This window comes from Triticum dicoccoides, chromosome 7A (assembly GCF_002162155.2).
Source record: "Triticum dicoccoides isolate Atlit2015 ecotype Zavitan chromosome 7A, WEW_v2.0, whole genome shotgun sequence".
In the NCBI taxonomy this organism is placed as follows: domain Eukaryota; kingdom Viridiplantae; phylum Streptophyta; class Magnoliopsida; order Poales; family Poaceae; genus Triticum; species Triticum dicoccoides.
This window is the reverse complement of record NC_041392.1, coordinates 362,162,296-362,184,933: the sequence shown is the minus strand read 5'-3', so window position 1 is coordinate 362,184,933 and position 22,638 is coordinate 362,162,296. Positions and strand designations below refer to the sequence as shown.

General features: G+C 46.7%; 1 protein-coding gene and 1 pseudogene across 1 annotated transcript; both read left to right on the top strand.

The window, feature by feature from the left end:
- The first annotated feature begins 11,960 nt into the window (after positions 1 to 11,960).
- On the top strand, positions 11,961 to 13,058 carry LOC119334341 (annotated as a pseudogene).
- A 4,789-nt stretch (positions 13,059 to 17,847) lies between these two features.
- On the top strand, positions 17,848 to 21,722 carry LOC119329390 (malate dehydrogenase [NADP] 1, chloroplastic-like). Its single transcript, XM_037602430.1, has 14 exons — positions 17,848 to 18,058; positions 18,177 to 18,267; positions 18,649 to 18,735; positions 19,122 to 19,206; positions 19,395 to 19,576; positions 20,057 to 20,127; positions 20,211 to 20,301; positions 20,398 to 20,472; positions 20,551 to 20,652; positions 20,741 to 20,863; positions 20,945 to 21,013; positions 21,105 to 21,173; positions 21,254 to 21,307; positions 21,408 to 21,722. Exons 1-14 carry the CDS (start codon positions 17,916 to 17,918, stop codon positions 21,459 to 21,461), a joined length of 1,296 nt encoding a protein of 431 aa, XP_037458327.1. The 5' UTR covers positions 17,848 to 17,915; the 3' UTR covers positions 21,462 to 21,722.
- The last annotated feature ends 916 nt before the right edge of the window (positions 21,723 to 22,638 follow it).

Below are 22,638 nucleotides of genomic sequence, written 5' to 3'. Positions count from 1 at the left end.
GGGGGCCCCGGTTGGGCCTCCCGGGCCGGAGCGACGGCGGCGGCTTTGTGCCACGTGGCGGCGCCCGATAGGCGCGGGCGGGCGGCGGCGGCTTTGTCCGGTGACAGCCGGACGTGTCCGGGCGCGCGAGGGGAAAAAATTAGGGTTTCGGGGGGAGAGGAAGATCCGGATTCGGAGGGGTCTTTATATAGGCATAGAGGGAGCTAGGAGAGTCCAAATGAGGTGCAGTTTTCGGCCACGCGATCGTGATCGACCGCTCTAGGACATGGAGCAGAGTTTGGTGGGTTTTGGGCCAAATTGGAGGGGTGTTGGGCTGCAACACACACGAGGCCTTTTCGGTCCCTCGGTTAACCGTTGGAGTACCAAACGAAGTCCAAATGGTACGAAACTTGACAGGCGGTCTACCGGTAGTAAACCAAGGCCGCTTGGCAAGTCTCGTTCCAATCCGGAAATGTTTAATCCCCACACACGAAAGAAAGCTAGAAATGACCACCGGAGGAGAACGAAGCGCCGGAATGCAAAACGGACAACGGGGAAAATGCTCGAATGCATGAGACGAACACGTATGCAAATGCAATGCACATGATGACACGATATGAGATGCATGACAACGACAACAACACACGGAGGCAAAACCCGAACCCGAGAAAATAAAATAACTTAACGCCGGAAACGGCAAGAGTTGGAGTACAAATAGGGAAAGTTACATCCGGGGTGTTACAGACCTGAAGCAGAGAAATGAAGATATCAATATAATGGATCGACCTCTTCGAGAAGAGCAACAAAGACCGAGAAGGATCGTTAGAATTTCGTAACCTAGTCTTCCCCCCTTACTCCCCTCTTAAATCTCGAGACGAGATTTCTTGTAGTGGAGGAGATTTGTAACACCCCAGTAGTTCATCTACAGTAATCACACACTAATGGTGCCATGTCATCGCAACTAATTTGCTAAACCGCACTTTGGTCCGAACCAAGTTTTAATTCAAATTTAAAAATAAAGTCAAACATAATATTTCTTCGGACGACAAAACAAAATTGTTCTTAATGTTGCAAATAATCACTTAGTATTTTTAAAGGAGAAAACCACATTTAATAAAATATTTAAATGCCCAAAAAAATTAAAACAGGGGCCAAAACAATAATTTAAAATGCTTTTACTAAATTATGCAAGTACATGTTATTTTAAATAAACCCCAAACTTTTGTGACATTGTCTAAAATTGTATCCGTAATTTTGCGCCATAGGATCTAGACCGGCGTGCTGACCTCTCTGTTGTGCCTAGGTAGGGCTGCGAAGTGTTGATCTTCCAAGGCCGGGCATGACCCAGGAAAGTGTGTCCGAACAAAGGGGATCAAGCGTGTTGGGAAATGTGGTGCACCCCTGCAGGGAAGTTAATCTATTCGAATAGATGTGATCTTCGGTAATAGGACGACTTGGAGTTGTACCTTGACCTTATAACAACTAGAACCAGATACTTAATAAAACACATCCTTCCAAGTGCCAGATACAACCGGTGGTCGCTCTCTCACAGGGCGACGAGGGGAGGATCATCGGTTAGGATTATGCTATGCGATGTTACTTGGTGAACTTACCATCTTCTCTTCCACATGCTGCAAGATGGAGGTGGCCAGAAGCATAGTCTTCGATAGGACTAGCTATCCCCCTCTTATTCCGGCATTCTGCAGTTCAGTTCACATATACTACCCTTATTCCATTTGATACCAATGCATACATATGTAGTGTAGCTCCTTGCTTGCGAGTACTTTGGATGAGTACTCATGGTTGCTTTGCTCCCCCCTTTCCCCTTTACTATATCCGATTGTTGCGACCAGACGTTGGAGTCCAGGAGCCAGACGCCACTGTCAATGATGACTACTACTACTCGGGAGGTGCCTACTACTACGTGCAGCCCGCTAACGACGACCTGGAGTAGTTTAGGAGAATCCCAGGCAGGAGGCATGCGCCTCTTTCAATCTGTATCCCAGTTTTTGCTAGCCTTCTTAAGGCAAACTTGTTTAACTTATGTCTGTACTCAAATATTGTTGCTTCCGCTGACTCGCTTACGATCGAGCTCTTGTATTCGAGCCCTTGAGGCCCCTAGCTTGTAATATGATGCTTGTATGACTTATTTTATTTGTAGAGTTGTATTGTGATATCTTCCCGTGAGTCCCTGATCTTGATCATACAGGTTTGCATGTATGATTAATGTATGGTCAAATCGGGGGCGTCACATGCCTTGAGAACACTTGGCGAAGATGCCGAAGTGGTTGGTGTAGCCGTAGCTCCGTCTTGGTGGTGCTTGTCTCGCTGTCTTCTCTTGTGCTCATGAAGTTTGGCCTTGGCGTGAAGTAGGGCTTGTTGGGACTTGTGCATATGCACTTGGTGAACATCTTCATGTTGATGATGTCGTTGTCGTGCTTGAGCTTCTAGTAGATGTCGTTCGTCGTCGTCGTGCACATGATGCTTGGAGGTGACATGCCCTTCATGACAATGTGGATCACGAACGTGATGGTGGTGGCCATGTAGATGTGGACGTGGACGACTTGTGCTTGCATCGCTTGGACGCTCCGAAGATGATCGACTTGCTCGCCGTCGCCTTGAGGATGATGAAGGGCAAGAATAGTTTATCAACATGGTCCGAATCTCCTCCATCCTTACATCTTGCGCCTCCTTTTGTGCGGAAAGCTTGTTGTCGATGTAGTCCCTTTTCCTTGCTTCGGAGTGATGAATGTCGATGGAGATGTTTTTGATGCACTCTCGCAATCTTGATTGTGCGCCTTGCATTTGTCGTTGTAGATCGAAGATGGACGCTTTGGTGATGTAGTTGTTCACGCTGTCATTGTTGTCGAAGACCGGAGATGAAATGCCTTACCTATCCATCACAAGACTCGAGCAAATATGAGTGGGAGAAAGAGAAGAACTATACCAAATGTACCTTGACCGATGTTGAAGATGGATCAATGATCACTCAATGATGTAACAAGGAAATAGCACAATTGGTACCGTTTCTCATCGATTTCTCACACCTACACAAATAAGGCTTATAGTGGAGCTCGGTGAGGATAGTGGCACAAAAAAATTTGATGCAAAATGTTAGCAAGAGTCAATAATGTTGAAAGAGATTCACAAATTCGCAAGTAAAACAAGTAGACCAATAGCAATGAATGGGACACGGAAACGCACACACGGATAGATAAATGGGGTCGCAACGAAGGAATGAGCTCAAAATGTGGAATCCACGGAAAACGCTCATGTTGCATAACTCAAGAGAGACGCTAGCACGATTGCTCAATAGGCGGATACGACACTTGTGCACAACCTATAAGATGCAAAATGTATCAACTTTCTATCCCAAGTATGTTATGTATGTATGGTTCCCGGTGTTTCTCAAGATGATCCAAGATGATCGGATATGAAAATCTTATATGCAATGTGGTGTGATGCTATGGCTCTTGCTTACAAGCTTCTTTGCTCTTTCTCTTTTGCTTAAAAGCTTATTCTTCTTTTTTTGATATGGCCACAATGCGAAATGCACAAACCAAGATAGCAATTGTGTATATACGGGAACAATCTTGTGACACAAGGGATGATATGATGATACCAATATGATATGGTATGTATGTAATGGAATGGTACGGATCACTAATGTGCACAAGTAACGTTGCCGGCAATACTCAAATGGCTAGTCTCAATAGGCAAATGACGCAAAATAGGCTAGGGGTTACCAATGCAATTGCAAGGGGAATATACAATGATGTCGTCGAGGTTACGGTCCGTGTCGATAATGAGAGGCGGTGTTGTCAATGTCGACCCGTTCCTAATTAGCCGAAACACCTTAGGAAACGAAAAAACCGCGAACTCAAAATCTCAAACGTCAAATGTCAAATGGTGGTAGCGGGAATGCGGTGGTGGTTTTGCGGAGGTATTGGTGAAGACCCGATCAAAATGGGTTAGGGTGGCGGAAGGGTATGATGGGCTATACATAGTGTCGGAGTTGAAAGCACGGTCCCTAAGTAGCCGAAACACCTTAGGAGACACAACTCACAACATAAACAAAATTGGGTTAAGTTGGGGTGGCGGAAGTGTATGGTGGGCAATGTTATGTGGAAGTGGTGGTGGTGGTTGATGAAGAAGCAACCGTCCCTAAGTAGCCAAAACACCTTAGGAGACTCAAGTCACAACTCAAACAACCACATATGCGATGGGGAAAAAATGGGTTAGGTTGCGGAAGTCGGTGGTGGTAATGCGGATAATATGGTGGAACGCCTAGGCAAAGATACCAAAGTTCCAAAACTTTTATGGAGTCAAATGATGATGGTAGTTTTTTTGTGGGAAGGGGGATGTCAAGAGCTTTGAGACGAGCTAAAGAACGTCAAAAACGGACTCCAGATGAATTAATTATGGCCGAAACAAGAATTCAGCCCTGTCGGTTTCAGGGTTACCCGGACATCCGGGAGTAGGTTCGGATGATCCGGGTTCGTCAACCGGATTTCCTCGTATGGGGTGTCCGGACGTCCGGGAGAGGGTCCAGCTTATCCGGGCTGGTCCGGATGATCCGGGAGCACTTCCGGATGATCCGGGCAGGTCAAACTGCTCGGGATTTCCTCTCGTGGACGAAATTTTGGGCGGAAATGGATGATTTTCGGGTCAAAATTGAGGAGATTTCGTGGATGGAAGGTGGGGAAACTTGGGGAGATGATAGATCGACTCGAAACCAAGCAAATTCATTGATCAACAAAACATCACCCAAACCAACAAATCACAAAAAAAAATTGGGGCTATTTTGATGGGGATTTTCGGATTTAGGACGAAATCAACAAAACAAGGCTAGAAAAACAAGGGGTAGGTGCTCCAAATTCGTGATCAACCTTGCTCTGATCCAAGATGATGTAGGAAGGAACCCTATATGACCGATCTTTCATAAAAGGAGCGAATCCCAACAAAGAACACGAAGAATACGAGGGGAAAGAGAGGAATCACTCAAATCAACAAGAAACAAGCACACATGTGCTAGATCCTCGAAACACAAAGAGATACACGATCCGAATCCAGCAAAGGACGATACATAGGTAACCGGTTCTTCTCCAAGAGGAGGTCTTGAGGAGTCTTCCCATGAAGGGGTCTTGAATCCAAGGTGGATCTTCTCCGAAGAGGTAACGGTCCCTCGCAATGGAGTAGATCCGGATGGATGAGAGAAGCTCTATCTCACATATGAGCTAACACAACGCTAACCCTAACTAGGAGGAGAAGGGGGTCTATATATAGTGCTACGCCACAAAGGGGTAAGTGAGGGGCGAAGGGGTACACGGGCCTCGGCCCAAGTCATGTGCGCAGGCATCGTCCGGATGATCCGGGCATCGTCCGGATGATCCAGCTCCACCGGATGGATTCTTCATGCTTCGGGTGTCTTGGGGCACATTACCCGGATCATCCAGGTTTGGTCCGGATCGTCCGGCTGGGGGTCCGGATCATCCGGGCAAGCTCTGTCTTGTCTGTTCTTCTTCTTCCTTCTCCTCTTCCATGCTTGGCCTTGGTCCTTCGATTCTCCGTGGTCATCTTGTATGTGCTTGAGTATACACAAGGTCCATGCATGAGGTAGTAGCCATGTCTCATACGTGGAAAGTGACGGTTCGAAGAGGAGTGAGTTTACCTTGCGTCCAATGGCGTATGGTCGAGGTCTCATCGTATGTCCTCTTGGGGCTTGGGGAGTAGTCGAAGTGTACATGGGGATGATCATAGAATGCTCTGCGTCAGATTATGCATTAGAGACAGTTGCATTCATGTTAAATAGGGCACCGTCTAAAATCCATTGAGATGACACCGTATGAACTGTGGTTTAGCAAGAAACCCAAGCTGACATTTCTTAAAGTTTGGGGTTGCGATGCTTATGTGAAAAAGTTTCAGCCTGATAAGCGCAAACCCAAATCGGAGAAGTGCATCTTCATAGGATACCCAAAAGAAACTGTTGGGTACACCTTCTATCATAGATCCGAAGGCAAGATCTTTGTTGCTAAGAGTGGATCCTTTCTAGAGAAGGAGTTTCTCTCGAAATAAGTGAGTGGGAGGAATTTAGAACTTGATGAGGTAATTGTACCTTCTCCCGAATTGGAAAGTAGTTCATCACATAAATCAATTCTAGTGATTCATACGCCAATTAGTGAGGAAGCTAATGATGATGATCATGAAACTTCAGATCAAGTTACTACCGAACCTCGTAGGTCAACCAGAGTATGGTCCGCACCAGAGTGGTACGGTAATCCTTTCTGGAAGTCATGTTACTAGACCATGACGAACCTACGAACTATGAGGAAGCGGTGATGAGCCCAGATTCCGCAAAATGGCTTGAGGCCATGAAATCTGAGATGGGGTCCATGTATAAGGACAAAGTGTGGACTTTGGTTGACTTGCCCAATGATCGGCAAGCCATTGAGAATAAATGGATCTTCAAGAGGAAGACAAATGTTGATAGTAGTATTACTACATACAAAGCTCAAATTGTCGCAAAAGGTTTTCGACAAGTTCAAGATGTTGACTACGATGAGATTTTCTCACTCGTAGCGATGCTTAAGTCTGTTTGAATCATGTTAGCAATTGCCACATTTTATGAAATCTGGCAAATGGATGTCAAAACTGCATTCCTTCATGGATTTCTTAAAGAAGAGTTGTATATGATGCAACAAGAAGGTTTTGACAATCCTAAAGGTGCTAACAAAGTGTGCAAGCTCCAGTGATCTATCTATGGACTGGTGCAACCATCTCAGAGTTGGAATATATGCTTTGATAACGTAATCAAAGCATATGGTTTTATACAGAATTTTGGAGAAGCCTGTATTTACAAGAAAGATAGTGGGAGCGCTACAACCTTTCTGGTAAGTATATGTGAATGACATATTGTTGATCGAAAATGATGTAGAATTTTCTAGAAAGAATACAGGAGTGTTTGAAAGGAGTTTTTCAAAGAAAGACCTTGGTGAAGCTGCTTACACAGTGAGCATCAAGATCTATAGAGATAGATCAAGATGCTTGATCAGTTTTTTCAATGAGTACATACCTTGATAAGATTTTGAAGTAGTTCAAAATGGAACAGTCAAAGAAGGAGTTCTTGCCTGTGTTGCAAGGTGTGAAGTTGAGTAAGACTCAAAACCCGGCCACGGCAGAAAATAGAAAGAGAATAAAAGTCATTCCCTATGTCTCAGTCATAGGTTATATAAAGTATGTTATGTTGTGTACCAGACCTATTGTGTACCTCACCATGAGTTTGGCAAGAGGGTACAATAGTGATCCAGGAGTGGATCACTAGACAATGGTCAAAATTATCCTTAGTGGAATAAGGATATGTTTCTCGATTATGGAGGTGACAAATAGTTCGTCGTAAAGGGTTACGTCGATACAAGTTTTGACACTGATCTGGATGACTCTAAGTCTTGATCTAGATACATATTGAAAGTGGGAGCTAGAGTAGCTCTATGTAGAGTATTATAGACATAGAAATTTGCAAAATACATACGGATCTGAATGTTGAGCAAAACATGGTAACTCTTTGGGTGTTAATCACATATCGATGTCAACTAGATTATTGACTCTAGTAAACCCTTTGGGTATTAGTCACATGAAGATGTGAACTAATCACATAAAGATGTGAACTATTGGTGTGAAATCACATGATGATGTGAACTAGATTATTAACTCTAGTGCAAGTGGGAGACTGAAGGAAATATGCCCTAGAGGCAATAATAAAGTTGTTATTTATATTTCCTTATATCATGATAAATGTTTATTATTCATGCTAGAATTGTATTAACCGGAAACTTAGTGCATGTGTGAATACATAGACAAATAGAGTGTCACTAGTATGCCTCTACTTGACTAGCTCGTTAATCAAAGATGGTTAAGTTTCCTAACCATAGACATGAGTTGTCATTTGATGAACGGGGTCACATCATTAGAGAATGATGTGATGGACAAGACCCATCCGTTAGCTTAGCACTATGATCGTTTAGTTTATTGCTATTGCTTTCTTCATGACTTATACATGTTCCTATGACTATGAGATGATGCAACTCCCGAATACCGGAGGAACACTTAGTGTGCTATCAAACGTTACAACGTAACTGGGTGACTATAAAGATGCTCTACAGGTGTCTCCGATGGTGTTTGTTGAGTTGGCATAGATCAAGATTAGAATTTTTCACTCCGTGTATCGGAGAGGTATCACTGGGCCCTCTCGGAAATGCACATCACTATAAGCCTTGCAAGCAATGTGACTAATGAGTTAGTTGTGGGACGATGCATTACGGAACGAGTAAAGTGACTTGCCAGTAACGAGATTGAACTAGGTATTGAGATACCGACGATCGAATCTCGGGCAAGTAACATACCGATGACAAAGGGAACAATGTATGTTGTTATGCGGTTTGACCGGTAAAGATCTTCGTAGAATATGTAGGAACCAATATGAGCATCCAGGTTCCGCTATTGGTTATTGACCGGAGATGAGTCTCGGTCATGTCTACATAGTTCTCGAACCCATAGGGTCCGCACACTTAACGTTCGATGACGATCGGTATTATGAGTTTATGTGTTTTGATGTACTGAAGGTAGTTCGGAGTCCCGGATGTGATAACGGACATGACGAGGAGTCTCGAAATGGTCGAGACATAAAGATCGATATATTAGAAGGCTGTGTTTGGACACCAAAATGGTTCTGGATGAGTTCGGGCATTTTTCGAAGTACCGGAAGGTTACCGGAACACCCCGAGGAGTCAATGGGCCTTATTGGGCCTTAGTGGAAGAGAGGAGGAGGCGTCCAGGTGGAGCCCCCCCCCCCTCCAAGCCCAATCCAAATTGGGGTGGGGAGCGCCCCCCCCCTTTCCTTCTCTCCCTCTCCCTCTTCCTTCTTCTCCTACTCCAACTAGGAAGGGGGGAAACCTACTCCTACTGGGAGTAGGACTCCCCCCCTTGGGTGCACCCTATGAGGGCCGGCCCTCTCCTCCTCCCCTCCTTTATATACGGGGGAGGGGGCACCCCATAGACACACAAGTTGATTTTTTATCCGTGTGTGGTGCCCCCTCCACGGAATTCCACCTCGGTCATATCGTTGTAGTGCTTAGGCGAAGCCCTGCATAGGTAACTTCATCATCATTGTCATCACGCCGTCGTGCTGACGAAACTCTCCCTCGGCCTCAACTGGATCAAGAGTACGAGGGACGTCTCCGAGCTGAACGTGTGTAGATCGCAGAGGTGTCGTGCGTTCGGTACTTGATCGGTTGGATCGCGAAGACGTTCGACTACATCAATCGCGTTTCATAACACTTCCGCTTTCGGTCTACGAGGGTATGTAGACATACTCTCCCCCTATCATTGCTATGCATCTCCTAGATAGATCTTGCGTGATCGTAGGAAAGAAATTGAAATACCGCGTTCCCCAACAAAATGCACATCTCTATTCTAGTGATACAGTAAATACGGGGTAGAAGATGTTAACCATATTTGAATGGATGGCTCTGCAAGATAGGAAAATATGTCAAATGTGAACAAAACCAAAGTCTTACAGTACATATAGGAATTTCAAGCAAAAATAATGATGCGGGTCTTCTTTACAATATCCATGGCTACGGAAAAAATTAAATTGATGGAGCCTAGCTCGAATCGCATGATTACTCGCCAAAAATAGCACATTCCCATATGTTTTATGCTACAGAAAAAACAAGAAATAACCTGAACGAAAAATCACATAAAAGATTACTCTAGCATTGAGAGTGGATTAAATAAAAATATTAGCTAAGATTGACGGGCTGGATGAGGGTCAGTGTCCACCTCTGGGCAACTGAAATAAATCTAACTCCAGTTTGCAGCTTCCGTGAGTATTGGAAGGCTGGGAGAGGGTCAGTGTCCACCTCTGGGCAACTGAAATAAATCTAACTCCAATTTGCAGCTTCCATGAATATTGAAAGGCTGGGACAGGGTCAGTGTCCACCAACATAAAGTTTCCAACCAAGGCTGGGAGAGGGTCAGTGTCCACCAACATAAGGTTTCCAACTAACCACATAGGGAAATTAGCATACTGTTTAGAATCAACTCACATTTGCGAGCCGATGTACGAAATTTAAGAGACGAGTTAAGAGATCTGAGGCCAACATAAAATAGGAGCATGTACAAATAATACATTTTCCAAACTTGCAGGCGACGAAGATTGCACCGCTTCGTAAAATAGGAGCACGCCTAGCTATATCGTTCTGTTCATTTCGGCGTGTATCAACAGATAAAAACTACAGATAAATAGGCGCTCAGCCATCCATCGTTCGCCTTAAGCATAGTGTGAAAATATGAGAACCAAACCTGAGAAAGTTTAGTGTACTGTAGGTGTATGCAGTGTTTTCAAAGAGGTGGCAAAGAGCAACAAATGTACGCTAAATTCAAAAAAGAAAAAGCTGATCATGCATCTTGCACTTTTCGCTAGTTGCTACCATGTCTCGCTATTATTCAGGTCTGTGCCTACAATGTCGCACTATTGTTCAGGCCTGCGCCTAGAGAAACATCAGAAGCCTTCCACATAGAGACACATGCAGGTGAAAGTAAAAGTCCATACTTTTACCAGGACGATTCAAGTTTATAAAAAGACACATTTGTGTTCTTTAGTAAGATTAGATGATCGAAAGGTTTAAATTCGATCTGTTGAGAGTATGATTGGCCCCGATGGAAGTGGCTCGACTAACTCAAAAACAGCAAGCCGGTGACATTGTGCATTAAGATGACAGTTATTGGGGCATGAATGTTGTGTGCTTCTTTTGGGGGCATGCATGATTCTTGGCTGCGAGGCTAGTTTTTCACATTTTGTTCTACTTTGGCCTTTTTGAGTTCCTTATGTGTCTTGTGCAACAGATCATATGCACAATGATGGGATGACCATTGTAATACAGATATAGTAGCAGCATCCCAACTCCATTCTAAGTTAAAAATGGCCAAACATGGTTTTTTTTCTTAGTACTAGGTGACAGTCCAGTTCATTCAAAACGGTGGAGCTCCCAGAAAGAAAAGAAAAGAGCAGTTTATCTATAATAGAGTAGAAACAAGGTCATGGCCTTTGGCTGGATCTAAGAAGACACTCTACTGTTGTTCCTCCTCCACAACCTTGAGCTCCTCCTCTTTCTGTCCACCATCCACATGGCCTTCTTCTCCTCCTACACCATGATACACCTCCTCATTGAAATGATCCCACCTCCGAGCGCCAATCTGAATCTCCACCATCAACCTACATCACCTATTCCTCTTTTCTGTTTGTTTTCCTTTATTTGTCTTGTTGTGCCTCAGTCCCAAAAACCAAGAACCCTAACCCTAGAAATTCAGAAATTTGTGGAGGAGGGAGATCTCATCGACGGTGGAGAGCGACGCCAGAGAAGGCCATTGTCGCCGCCTAGCTCGCGTCGGATCATTGCACTGTCTACATCGCGTCCTACTCGCTACACGCGCCTTCGGTTGGTCCCTCGGGTGTGTGCAGCCATTGTCGCCGTCTCGGGTGCCTCTGCTGTCGCCAGAGAGGAGAGGAGAGGGTGGGGAGAGAGGAACACATGTCTGAGCCGTGAAAACCGCTGACACCTGATTGGAAGCCCAACCGTTTTCATCGATTTTCCTTGGATTATTAATTAGGCCAAATCATCGTCCCCTCGGTCGATCGACCCGGGCGAAATTACATATTCCTCACCCACGGTTATTAATAGACTTTCATATATATATATCCAGGTCAGTGTTTGCTCTGAATCTGTCTAAGCTACCAGTACCTCATATTGCTTGCAGTCTGTTTGTCTTGCGTGGTCATCCTCAAACTGCTCCAACGTCTAACTGCATTGCATGCGCACTCATCACAAACTAAAAATAGCCACAACCTGGCACTTGTCATGGCGTATTTTAATCAAAAAAACAGGAACACTGCATCAGAAAACTATTATAGCTAGTAGTAATAAATTCTTAGTTTACTCGTCCTTGTAATTGTAATTAGTTGTTGTCCATTCATGTCTCTGTGGGCGCCTCTCGTCGTCCTCGCGTTGCTCGCCTCGGCAGGAGATGGAGCCGTCGGCGCGAAGGTGCACCACAAACATGGCAGGTTCACCACGGGCCCGTGGAAGCCGGCGCATGCCATCTTCTACGGCGGACGCGATGGGTCCGACACCCGTGCCGGCGCGTGCGGCTACAAGGACATGGTAGCGGAGGGGTACGGCCTGCAGACGGCGGCTGTGAGCACCGCGATGTTCAACGCCGGTGAGACTTGCGGGGCATGCTATGAGGTGCGGTGCACGGACAGCCCGGAGTGGTGCAAGGCTGGCATGGCGTCTTTGACGGTGACAGCGACGAATCTGTGCCCGCCCAACTACCAGTTGCCCGGCGATGACGGCGGGTGGTGCAACCCGCCGCGCGAGCACCTGGACCTCACCATGCCAGCCTTCCTGCAGATCGCGGAGGAGAAGGCCAGCATTGTGCCCATGTTGTACCGCCGGTGCGTACGGTGGCACACGTAAGATTTCTCTTTTGTTATTAATTAAGTCAGCTGGTTGAAAATTTTGTACGTGTATGTGCGTGCGATGCAGTGTGCCTTGCATGAGGCTGGGCGGGATCCGGTACACGATCACGGGGAACAAATACTTCAACATGGTGGCGGTCACGAACGTGGGCGGGGCGGGGGATGTGGCGGCGCTCAAGGTGAAGGGGAACAAGCGCGTCAAGTGAACGTTGTTGCAGCGTAACTGGGGCCAGGTGTGGCAGACCTCCGAGGACCTCGCCGGCGAGTCGCTCACGTTCCGCGTCATGACCGGCGACCACCGCAAGCACACGTCCTGGCACGTCCTCCCGCGGGACTGGCAATTCGGCGTCACCTACCAGGCACCCAAGAACTTCTAACTGCCCTGTAAAACCGCGCTAGCCAGCCAGGTGTAAATTCATCGAATCTTCTGTTTTGTGTCCCTCAGAGTATGTATGTCCAAATCCAACAGGACGTACGTGCGTCAAGAAATAAGATTCCCTCTGACAAATGACAAGAAACAAAGTATGAATGAATGAAATGAATGAAAGAAACAAGACTTGTGTCCGACCTTGCACGGTTGGGCACTTTCATGCTGCACCCAGGAAAAGAACAAGAAACAATTAGACACGACCGGGCAAGGTGGTGGCACAGAACGGGACGTCCCGTAACGTTGGAGTTGGACACACACAACTTCATCATCAACAGCAAGGACACCACCCCCTCCCTTCTCCGGGGAAGCTTTCCTTTCCTCCACGATCCGATGTTGACGCTGCAGTCACAAGACGCGGCCTTCATCCATGATCCTCCTTCCCGCGCGGTTTATGGACATGCTTGCCGCGGCGTCAATGGAGGTACACCGTCAATCTTGATAATGCATTTGCTCCACACAAACACGTCGCTATTCTTTTGTCTTCTCTTTCCTTGAGAAAATTATGGTTGGGACTCTCCTCCCTCCAGTACCGTGTTGCAATGCTGATTTGGAAGGAAAAATCAACCTCCAGACTTAATCCGACCTTATATCATGGTTTTACACCTTTAAAGTTTCAAAACTGTTGAGAACAAACTTGTATTTGGAAGGTTAGTGGTAACCCTAGCTCACCATGTATCAAACCCCTCCAGCCCACCAAGGATCAAACCCTAGATTTTACGCTTGATGTCTCATGATAAAAACAAAATATTCTTTCAACGGGAGACGGTATTCCCATCGATTACGATGCCCCTATGTTGATTTCGTCAATTTCAAAGCCCCAAAAAAGTTCTCAAATTGTTTTACAACAAATATGCAAATTTAAGAGGTACTTTGCATGCATTACCCATAAAAACTCGTCAAACAGTGAGCATGTTTGGGAGTGCTCAGCTCTGAAAAACGTAACTCGAGCGGGGTAGTTTCACGGTGTCCCTCATCGAAAAAATATATAATCCAATGTCCAACTTCCTTTTTTCTGTGAAGCTCTTCAAGAGATGCTTCAAAAACTCTAGTTCGAAGAGACCTCGTGGAGTTGGGGAAAAGTTACCCCCTGCTGTCACCCGTAAGTTGATCCGACCTTATAGTATTGTTACACCTTTAAATATACTAAAGCAAGAGTACCTATAATATATCAATATAGAAAGATCCAAAAGAAAAGATCCAATAAATCTCGACCATCATGTCAATCCGACGACCTATATTGCTCCAATGGCCAGCGATCCACATGTTTAGCATGCAATTAATAATTTAATGTCATACAAAATATTAACATCTGCATTATCCACGTAATTAACATGCAATTGATTTACTTCCTAATATTAGCATGCATGCACATACGCATTTACTAGTAGTAACAGAAACCAGAAAAATTGCGAACTAGCATGTGGTTGACTGTTTAGGAAGACAATTGTATTCCCAACCCACCAGGGTCAAGTCCCAGACTTAGACACCGGTGCTCACATTTTTCTAGATTTATTTCAGGTCTTCACGTGATTCCCAACTACGAAGGCGTCGGTGGCGCCTTTGTCAATCTCAAGATGATGTTTTTTTGGAAAAGGATCTCAAGATGATGTGACGGGCCGGTCTTTCAGAGATGCTCAGAGATAAGATGTGCGTGCGCATATTCATAGCGTTGAGTGTATGTGCGTGCATCTGTGTTTGTACTGTGTTTAGAAAAGCAAAGTAGAGATTCATGTTGAGCAATGACGAAATATACTCTTTCTCCGTTTCTTTTTAGTCTGCATATAAGATTTGGTCGAAGTCAAATTTTGTTAACTTTAACTAAGTTTATAGAAAAAACACCAAGATTCACAATATGAATCAATATGGCTAAATGAACCATGAAATTAAATTTCATATCATATAGTTTTAGTATTGCAGATGTTAATATTTTTTTCGTACAAAGTTGATCTAACTTTACAAAGTTTGATTTTGATCAAATATTATATGTTGACTAAAAAGAAACGAAAGGAGTACAAAGCATCGTCAACCTGAGTTGCTGATTGGACGCTGACATGGTAGTGCCAGACAAGCGCACGGGGGCCAGACGACGTACACGTGGTACACCATCCATCCACTCAGGCCAACTCCACCGTGCGACCTTATCTTGTCTGGCCCCGTCCGTTCGAGGTAAAACGGACAAAGAAGACGGCCCAGCGCGCGGCGGCCCGGACCCATTTTGTCCGTTTTGTGTCCGGGCTGACTTATTTCGAGCACAAACTTGCGCCGGATTTGGGTCGCGACGGACACCAAACGGACGCACGCCTCGTCCGCGTCGGGGCCGCATGGCAGGCAGCCACCTACCTCCCACCCGCCCACATAAATGCACACGAGCGGGCGGCTCCACCTGTCATCCGCACGTCGAAGGGTCGTCGTCTTTTTTTAAGTGGGAAGCGTGGACGGGTCATCGTCCACAGTGCCCCACGCCATCCCGCGGCCTCCTCGAAACCTGACAGCCCCAGTCCCAAACCCTAGCCAACACCTCGTCGGCCGGCCGCCCGCTGCCATGGGCCACAAAGGCAAGCACGACTGCGAGGCTGGTTCCTCGTCGGGACGCCGCCGCGGCTCGCCATCGCCACCACGCCGGGCCCCCGTGCCGCCCGCCTTCTCCATCGCGCCCACGTCCGCCGGCGAGCGTGACCGGCATTACGTCCGATCGTCGGTGTGCCGCCGTTATTGGGAGACGAGGACGCCGCTCCCTTGGAGCGACGTCCATCTCCCCAAATAACTGGCATCTGTCCGCCGACCGGGTCCCGATCCCGCCGGTCCCGACGAGCGGTCGTGCGCGCGACAAGGAGATCGAGCGCCGCCGCCTCCTCCCGACGACCTCTTCTACGACCCCAGGTACGCCCCCGACTCCGGGCTCTGGGACACCTAGTTTCGTGACGAGCACGACACTAGGCGCACGTCGTTCTTCGCCGGCACCTCGACGGAGCCGCGGCGGCCACGACAGGAGCGGGGGCGTACCCGGGTGCGCGGCCTGACGCCCATGCCGTCGCCTTCACCGTCACCGTCGCCACCTCCCCCTCCTCGCATGACAGCGGAGGAGGAGGCCCGTCTCCTGCAGCGTGTCATGGACGACTCCATGAACACGCACGACGAGCGGCAGTGGCACGGCCTGGAGGAGACCATGGCCCTCTCCGCCGCCGGGGACGTCGCCTTCCCGAAGATGGCGGTCGTCACGGAGGAACCGACGGAGGAGGCGTTGCCGACCGCGTTCCAGCAACTGCCGGGCCAGGGGTGGGGCTGGTCCTGCACTGCTCCGGAGATGGCCGCCGGCGTGGGCGTGAACTGGTACCCCACTCCGCCGCGGTCACCGCAGCGGGAGGCGTCGCCCCGGGAGGAGGTGGTGCGGGCACCTCCGGCCGTCCAGTCAGCCCCCGTCTACCACGCACCGCCGGTCCATTTGTGGACACCGCCGGCCTACGTCGACCTCGTCAGCGACGACGACGACACCGGCGGCCAGTGAAGACGGCGACGGCCACGGCACCGACGGGTGCGGCAGGAGCGCGTGGGAGGAGTTTTTTTATTTTATTTTTATATGTTAATTATGAAACTGGGCCTTTTAAGTGGCCGTGGAAACTGGGTCATTTTGTGGCCGATCCCTATATATGTTTTATGTTTTTTAAATGCGTTTATTTACTTTTTTAGTTATTTCATTTCAGTTTTTATATTATTTTTTATTCACGTCCATCCCGGATACGATTTGGGGTGCGACCACGCGGTGGACGCACGCACGCCCCATCTAACAAAGTCGGACACGAGCAAACCCATCGGCGTCCCAAAGAGACAAAATCCGAACAAAACGAACGTCTGTTTTGATGAGGACATCAATACAATTGTTACACCCACAGCCCCTGCTGCTATACATACTGGACCAATTACTAGAGCTCGTGCACGCCAACTAAATTACCAGGTACTTTCGTTTCTTGGTAATGATTCTAATGTTCATGAGAATATGATGCTGCCTAAATTGGATACATTTGTTTTGCTTACAAATGAAGGGCCTAGCTTGGAGAAGGATGAACATTGGAGCAAGAACAAGCATGGAGATGATGGCATGCGCAAGGGGAACAAGAACGGAGTTACAAGTGATGATTTTAGGACTTTGAAGCCACCATAATGGGTGCATGAAGCCTTGGACGAAATATACAAGATGCCACTCCATAAATTTCGTCCCGAGGCTATTTTAGGTGCTGCGTCACCTTATTATTGGGCCAGGCCCATGTAATTTCGAAATACATAAGTATAGGCTATTTTTAAAGTCCGTATGTGTGGGGAAACAAGAGATAGGGTTGATTTCGGACCCCTCCACCAAGGGCCACGAAATTCCCCCCCTCTTCCTCCATATATACAGCCCTTAGGGCATCGTTTAGACTTTGGGTTTTGTTTAGATTAAAAGTTCGCCATAGCTGCAACTTCGCGTACTTCGTTTGTGTTCAACGACCAGACAAAGGCGTCACAGAACCCCACCTTGATCAATAAAGCTTTCATCTTATATTCGCAATATCCAGATTGCAATCTTAATTTCTTGCTTGTTCTTCGTTTGCTCGCAGGAAACAGACCCTCGTGGTCAGGTTGATCGTGCTCCGGCGTGGTCAATAACCTCTCGGAGTTGGTTTAGCGATTGCTAAGGCGCGACGTCCTCGCACGTTCGTAGTCGGATCGTCAAAGTCGACTTCCACCAAAGCGAAATCCACCATCTCATCGAAAGACGGGACACCTCCGCCTCTATCATGTTTGGGATCGCGCAGTGGAGTTGGGCTCGGTACGGCGGTACTGTCGCCGTCGCGGCGCGTGTCACGGTTGGCGGCCGTTGAACGCAGGGTATAAGTAGCGGGCACGGGGCACCCAAGGGCTAATCCGAATCGTTGGCGCTCTAAATAATCTCCTCCACTGACTCCCTCCCCTGCCTATCCACTCTGCTCCACCGCCATGGATTTATCCTCCCTAGCGAGTCCGCAAGCGCTCCGCGGCGGCTCCACGGGCGCTCTCGGTGCCCACGCCGCCCGACGCCGCTCCGTCCAGCTGCTCCGCCCGCGCAGGCCAACATTCCGCTGCTCCGTCGAGGCAGCCAAGTGAGTGCACGCCAGACCTCGTACCGCTACCCAGCCTGCTGATCGATCCTCCCGCGAGTGAGCTGCAACAACCATGGGTCGGTCTGAGGAGCGCGCTTTTGTTTTCATGCGTCTGCAGCGCCAGGCAGCAGGTGCAGGGGACGCTAGCGGCGGAGGCGGCGCGCAAGGAATGCTTCGGGGTCTTCTGCACCACCTACGATCTCGAGGCGGTCAGTCGTCCTCACTGCTCTCCCTCAACGTGTTTGTTGAAATGATCGGCTAGTGTCCGGCTGGGTTGGTGCGCGCTCCGCTGGAAGCTACCGGGACTACGATGTTACGCCTCAGTCGATCTTCTCGACTGTGGCTGGGATTTGGTCATGGCTTTTGAATTGAGAGAAGAAAGAGGCGTCTTTTCTTTTTTGACGCTACAGCGTTGAACCAACACTGCGCCTGATGTTAATCTGTTAATATGTGATGAAGCCGTATCATTGCATGATGATTTACACTCCCTGACTTGATTGATCAGTGGATACTCATAATTGAACGTGCTTAACTAATACAGAGCTGCTCGATCGTATTAATCTGTGCTCCTCCTGTCAAACGGAACGCAGGATGAAAAGACCAAGTCCTGGAAGAAATTAGTGAACGTTTCTGTGTCAGGTGCGGCCGGGATGATATCGAATCATCTGCTCTTCAAAGTAAGTAGCACCGAGTAATGAAAACATTGTCTTCATCCGATTTATTCAGATTTTGTCTATGTAGAGGTGTTGACCCTGTCAACAATTCTCCTCCTTTTATTGAAAATGCATACACAAGAATGGCGCAGTAATAGTCACAATATTCTCATTTACCAGATGCAAGTGCAGTATATATTGATATTGCCAAGTACTGCCTAGTGATAATTCTACTGTTGCCACTACGACAACCGAAGCTATGCTATGCACATAACTGATTAGCACTTTCCTCTCTGCTGATGTATCATCTTTGTGCTTAATTACAATGCGACTGACCATATTCTTGTCTTGAAATTTTGGGTCTAGCACATCAGAAAGTATTGATCATTTATATAACTGCATTTTTGTAGCTTGCCTCCGGTGAGGTTTTTGGACAGGACCAACCAATAGCACTTAAGTTATTGGGCTCGGAAAGATCGTTACAAGCACTCGAAGGTAGCTTCGCTAACTTATTTTCCTTGACATTTGAGAAGCAACATCGATCCATCTTAATTTGCTACATGATACACATTTTAAACTGCATTCCAAATTCCAATATTGCTGTACTCCCAGGTATAAATGAATTACTGAGACAGAGCAATATCGTCCTTCTTCCTAATGCTTTCTTATAATTACAACTGCAGGTGTAGCTATGGAACTGGAGGATTCATTGTATCCATTGCTAAGGGAAGTCAGCATCGGCATAGATCCTTATGTGATCTTCGAAGATGCAGATTGGGCCCTTCTAATTGGGGCCAAACCCAGAGGACCTGGAGTGGAGCGCGCTGCGTTACTAGATATCAATGGTCAAATCTTCGCTGAACAGGTTTCGTTTTGCATTCTTTTCCTTATTATGTGTCAAGTATACTGTCATAAAATCGTAAGAACCTATTCTGTAAAAGAGACATTATTTTTCTTTGTGGGAAAGTACTCCCTCCGTTCCTAAATATAAGCCCTTTTAGATATTCCAATAAGTACTACATACAGAGCAAAATGAGTGAGTCTACGCTCTAAAATATGTCCATATACATCCGTATGTAGTCCGTATTAAAATCTCTAAAAAGGCTTATATTTAGAAACGGAGGGAGTATATCTCAAACTTTGACATTTAACTATGTGGTTCCTTAGATGCAAAATGTGTCCTGTCCTCTTGCATATTCGGGGGAGGGGGACCTAGGATTCCTTAGCATGAAACCTGCTAAAAACTTGAACATAAATCTGATTTAAGTTTTTAACAGATATATGAGTACACAAATGATCACAGAATAGTTGTATTGTTATTAGCTGAAATTTTGAATTGTCTCAGGGGAAAGCACTTAACGCTGTGGCATCTCGGAATGTGAAAGTCATAGTTGTTGGGAACCCCTGTAACACTAAGTATGGACAGGTTTTGTGGTTGCTAAGTGTGTTATTGATTTATGTTATTATCATGTCTGACTTGGAGTATATGCTTCTTGTAGTGCTTTGATCTGCTTGAAAAATGCTCCCAACCTACCAGCAAAGAACTTTCATGCATTGACAAGGTTGGATGAAAATAGAGCCAAGTGTCAGGTACTTGATGTTGAATCTTAATTATGTCTGATATGTTTCTGTTATTTTATTTCAACAAATGACAAGACTAATCTGCCATTCACAATGTTTTTGCAGCTAGCGTTAAAAGCTGGTGTGTTTTATGACAAAATATCAAATATGACTATTTGGGGAAACCATTCAACAACTCAGGTGAAGATATGATTACAAACATGGCTAGTCTGTTGGTAGTGCTTTGGAGTACTGATTTGATGATTTCCACCTGAGTAGGTTCCTGATTTCTTGAATGCCAAAATTAATGGGAGGCCAGTAAAAGAAGTCATCAAAGATACAAAGTGGCTAGAAGAGGATTTCACTATAACTGTTCAAAAGGTACACACGGTTCCACATTTATCTGCAATTCATCTATCATTTGGGACAACTAAGAGAATATTGTGTATTCATTCCAATGGCTATGCAGCGTGGAGGTGTGCTCATCCAAAAGTGGGGCAGATCTTCAGCTGCATCAACCGCTGTTTCCATTGTCGATGCCATGAGGTCCCTCGTAACTCCTACCCCGGAAGGAGACTGGTTCTCTACAGGGGTAATGTTTTCTACTCTAGGATCGTTGATTGCTTCTTTTGTTTTGGTGTACCACTGAAGCAAAGGCGATGCCAAACCATAGGTTTATACGACCGGAAATCCTTATGGCATAGCAGAAGACATCGTATTCAGCATGCCGTGCAGATCAAAGGTAAGATTTCAAACTGAAATCCCCATTACTTTTCTTCCTGATAGGAGTATTATACAAGGTGGCAATTTGCACTATGACATTATTCATACAGGGCGGTGGTGACTATGAACTAGTTAAAGATGTGGCGATGGACGATTTTCTCTGGGGCCGGATCAAAAAGGTAGCATTGAGTTGTAGAAATAATGGTTGGTAATATGCAGTATAATGATGGAATAACCGATCATGTAATGATTCCTTCAGAGTGAAGCTGAACTGATCGCTGAGAAAAAATGTGTCGCCCATCTTACGGGGGAGGTAAGTGATGTAGAAGAGTACTTGGGCTCTTGTTGCAATGAAGGGCAAATGCTGCTACAGAAATTACTAACATGGCATATGTTGTGTTTTTGCAATGTAGGGTAATGCATTTTGTGATCTTCCTGGGGATACAATGCTTCCTGGAGAGATGTAGTGCTACTACTATCGATGATACTAGCAATCTGCCAATTGCTACCAGGATGTCATGTTATTATTAGAAGGCAACGTTCCCAACGCCAACTGGAAGAAGGATAGTTGAGAGAAACGACTGCTTGCAGGCCGCGGCAGCTATTTATCTTGTGTGTATTTAATAAGCACGTAGACTTTTGTTGTGCACTAGTAATATACGTATAAAGCAAAAGAATTTTCATAATAAAAAGGGCAAAAAGCCATATGGAGCAGAGTGTTTTTTTTTTGAACTGGAATATCCATTCCAAACCTTAAACTTGCGCAGCAGAATCGCTGGCCACCAGGTCTTGTACACAATCTGGAACTTGTTCCTTACACCAGGTGCACAGCGACAGCACACCAGTACGATAACCAAAAGCAGCAAAACTATGAGCTACAGTGTTACAAGAACGTTTGCAGAAATTAAATTCAAAAGCATCCAAGGACCTTGCTTCCCGCGATAGAACACCAATGGACGAAAGATCATAGTCTCCAGAATTGGTAGCATTAACCAGTTGTAAAGAGTCGGATTCAAAAATCACTTGATAAAGCCCCATCTCGCCCGCGGCTTCAATGGCCTTGTTGCACGACGTAGCTTCAGCCTGGAGGGATGAGACAAGGTAGTCCAGCTTGGAATAATGAGGCCGGCGAGACCATATCAAATCCTATTCTGCGTTTTAAAACCAAGCTCAAGCTAGCGGCCAAGGTGTTATGACCGGCATATTAGGTGGGTTGTGACCCAAGTTATCTTATTGTTATTAGGGGCTTAGCCAATTATCTTATCGTTATTAGGATCGTTTGCTTAGGAGTTAAGTAAACCTCTTTATATAAGGAGAGGAGATGTATCAATCTGATGGCTCCCGCTCCCGCTCCCCTCCACCCTCCTAGCCTAGCCTAGCTCCACCAAGCCCGCCGCCGACGAGCCCCGCTAGCGCGCGCCGCTGGATGGAGTCCGAGGGCGAGTCCAGCCGGTCCTACAGCGACGTCGCTCGGGGCACTCCGGCTCCGCCAAACCCGGCGCCCGCTGCTCGGCGCCTGCCTCCTGCAGTGACGCACGTGGCCGCCGCGGCCAACCAGCGCGCCGCGGCCTCTTCCCGCCTGGGACCTCGCTCCGAGATCCACCGCGTCCGCGGCGGGGCGGAGGTCGACGCTGGCGACTTCCA

Coding starts and splice junctions, on each gene's coding strand:
- LOC119329390 (XM_037602430.1), top strand. CDS start 17,916: ATGGATTTATCCTCCCTAGCGAGTCCGCAAGCGCTCCGCGGCGGCTCC. Junction 19,207..19,394: donor ATCGTTACAAGCACTCGAAG/GTAGCTTCGCTA, acceptor TTACAACTGCAG/GTGTAGCTATGGAACTGGAG. Junction 20,864..20,944: donor GAGACTGGTTCTCTACAGGG/GTAATGTTTTCT, acceptor GCCAAACCATAG/GTTTATACGACCGGAAATCC.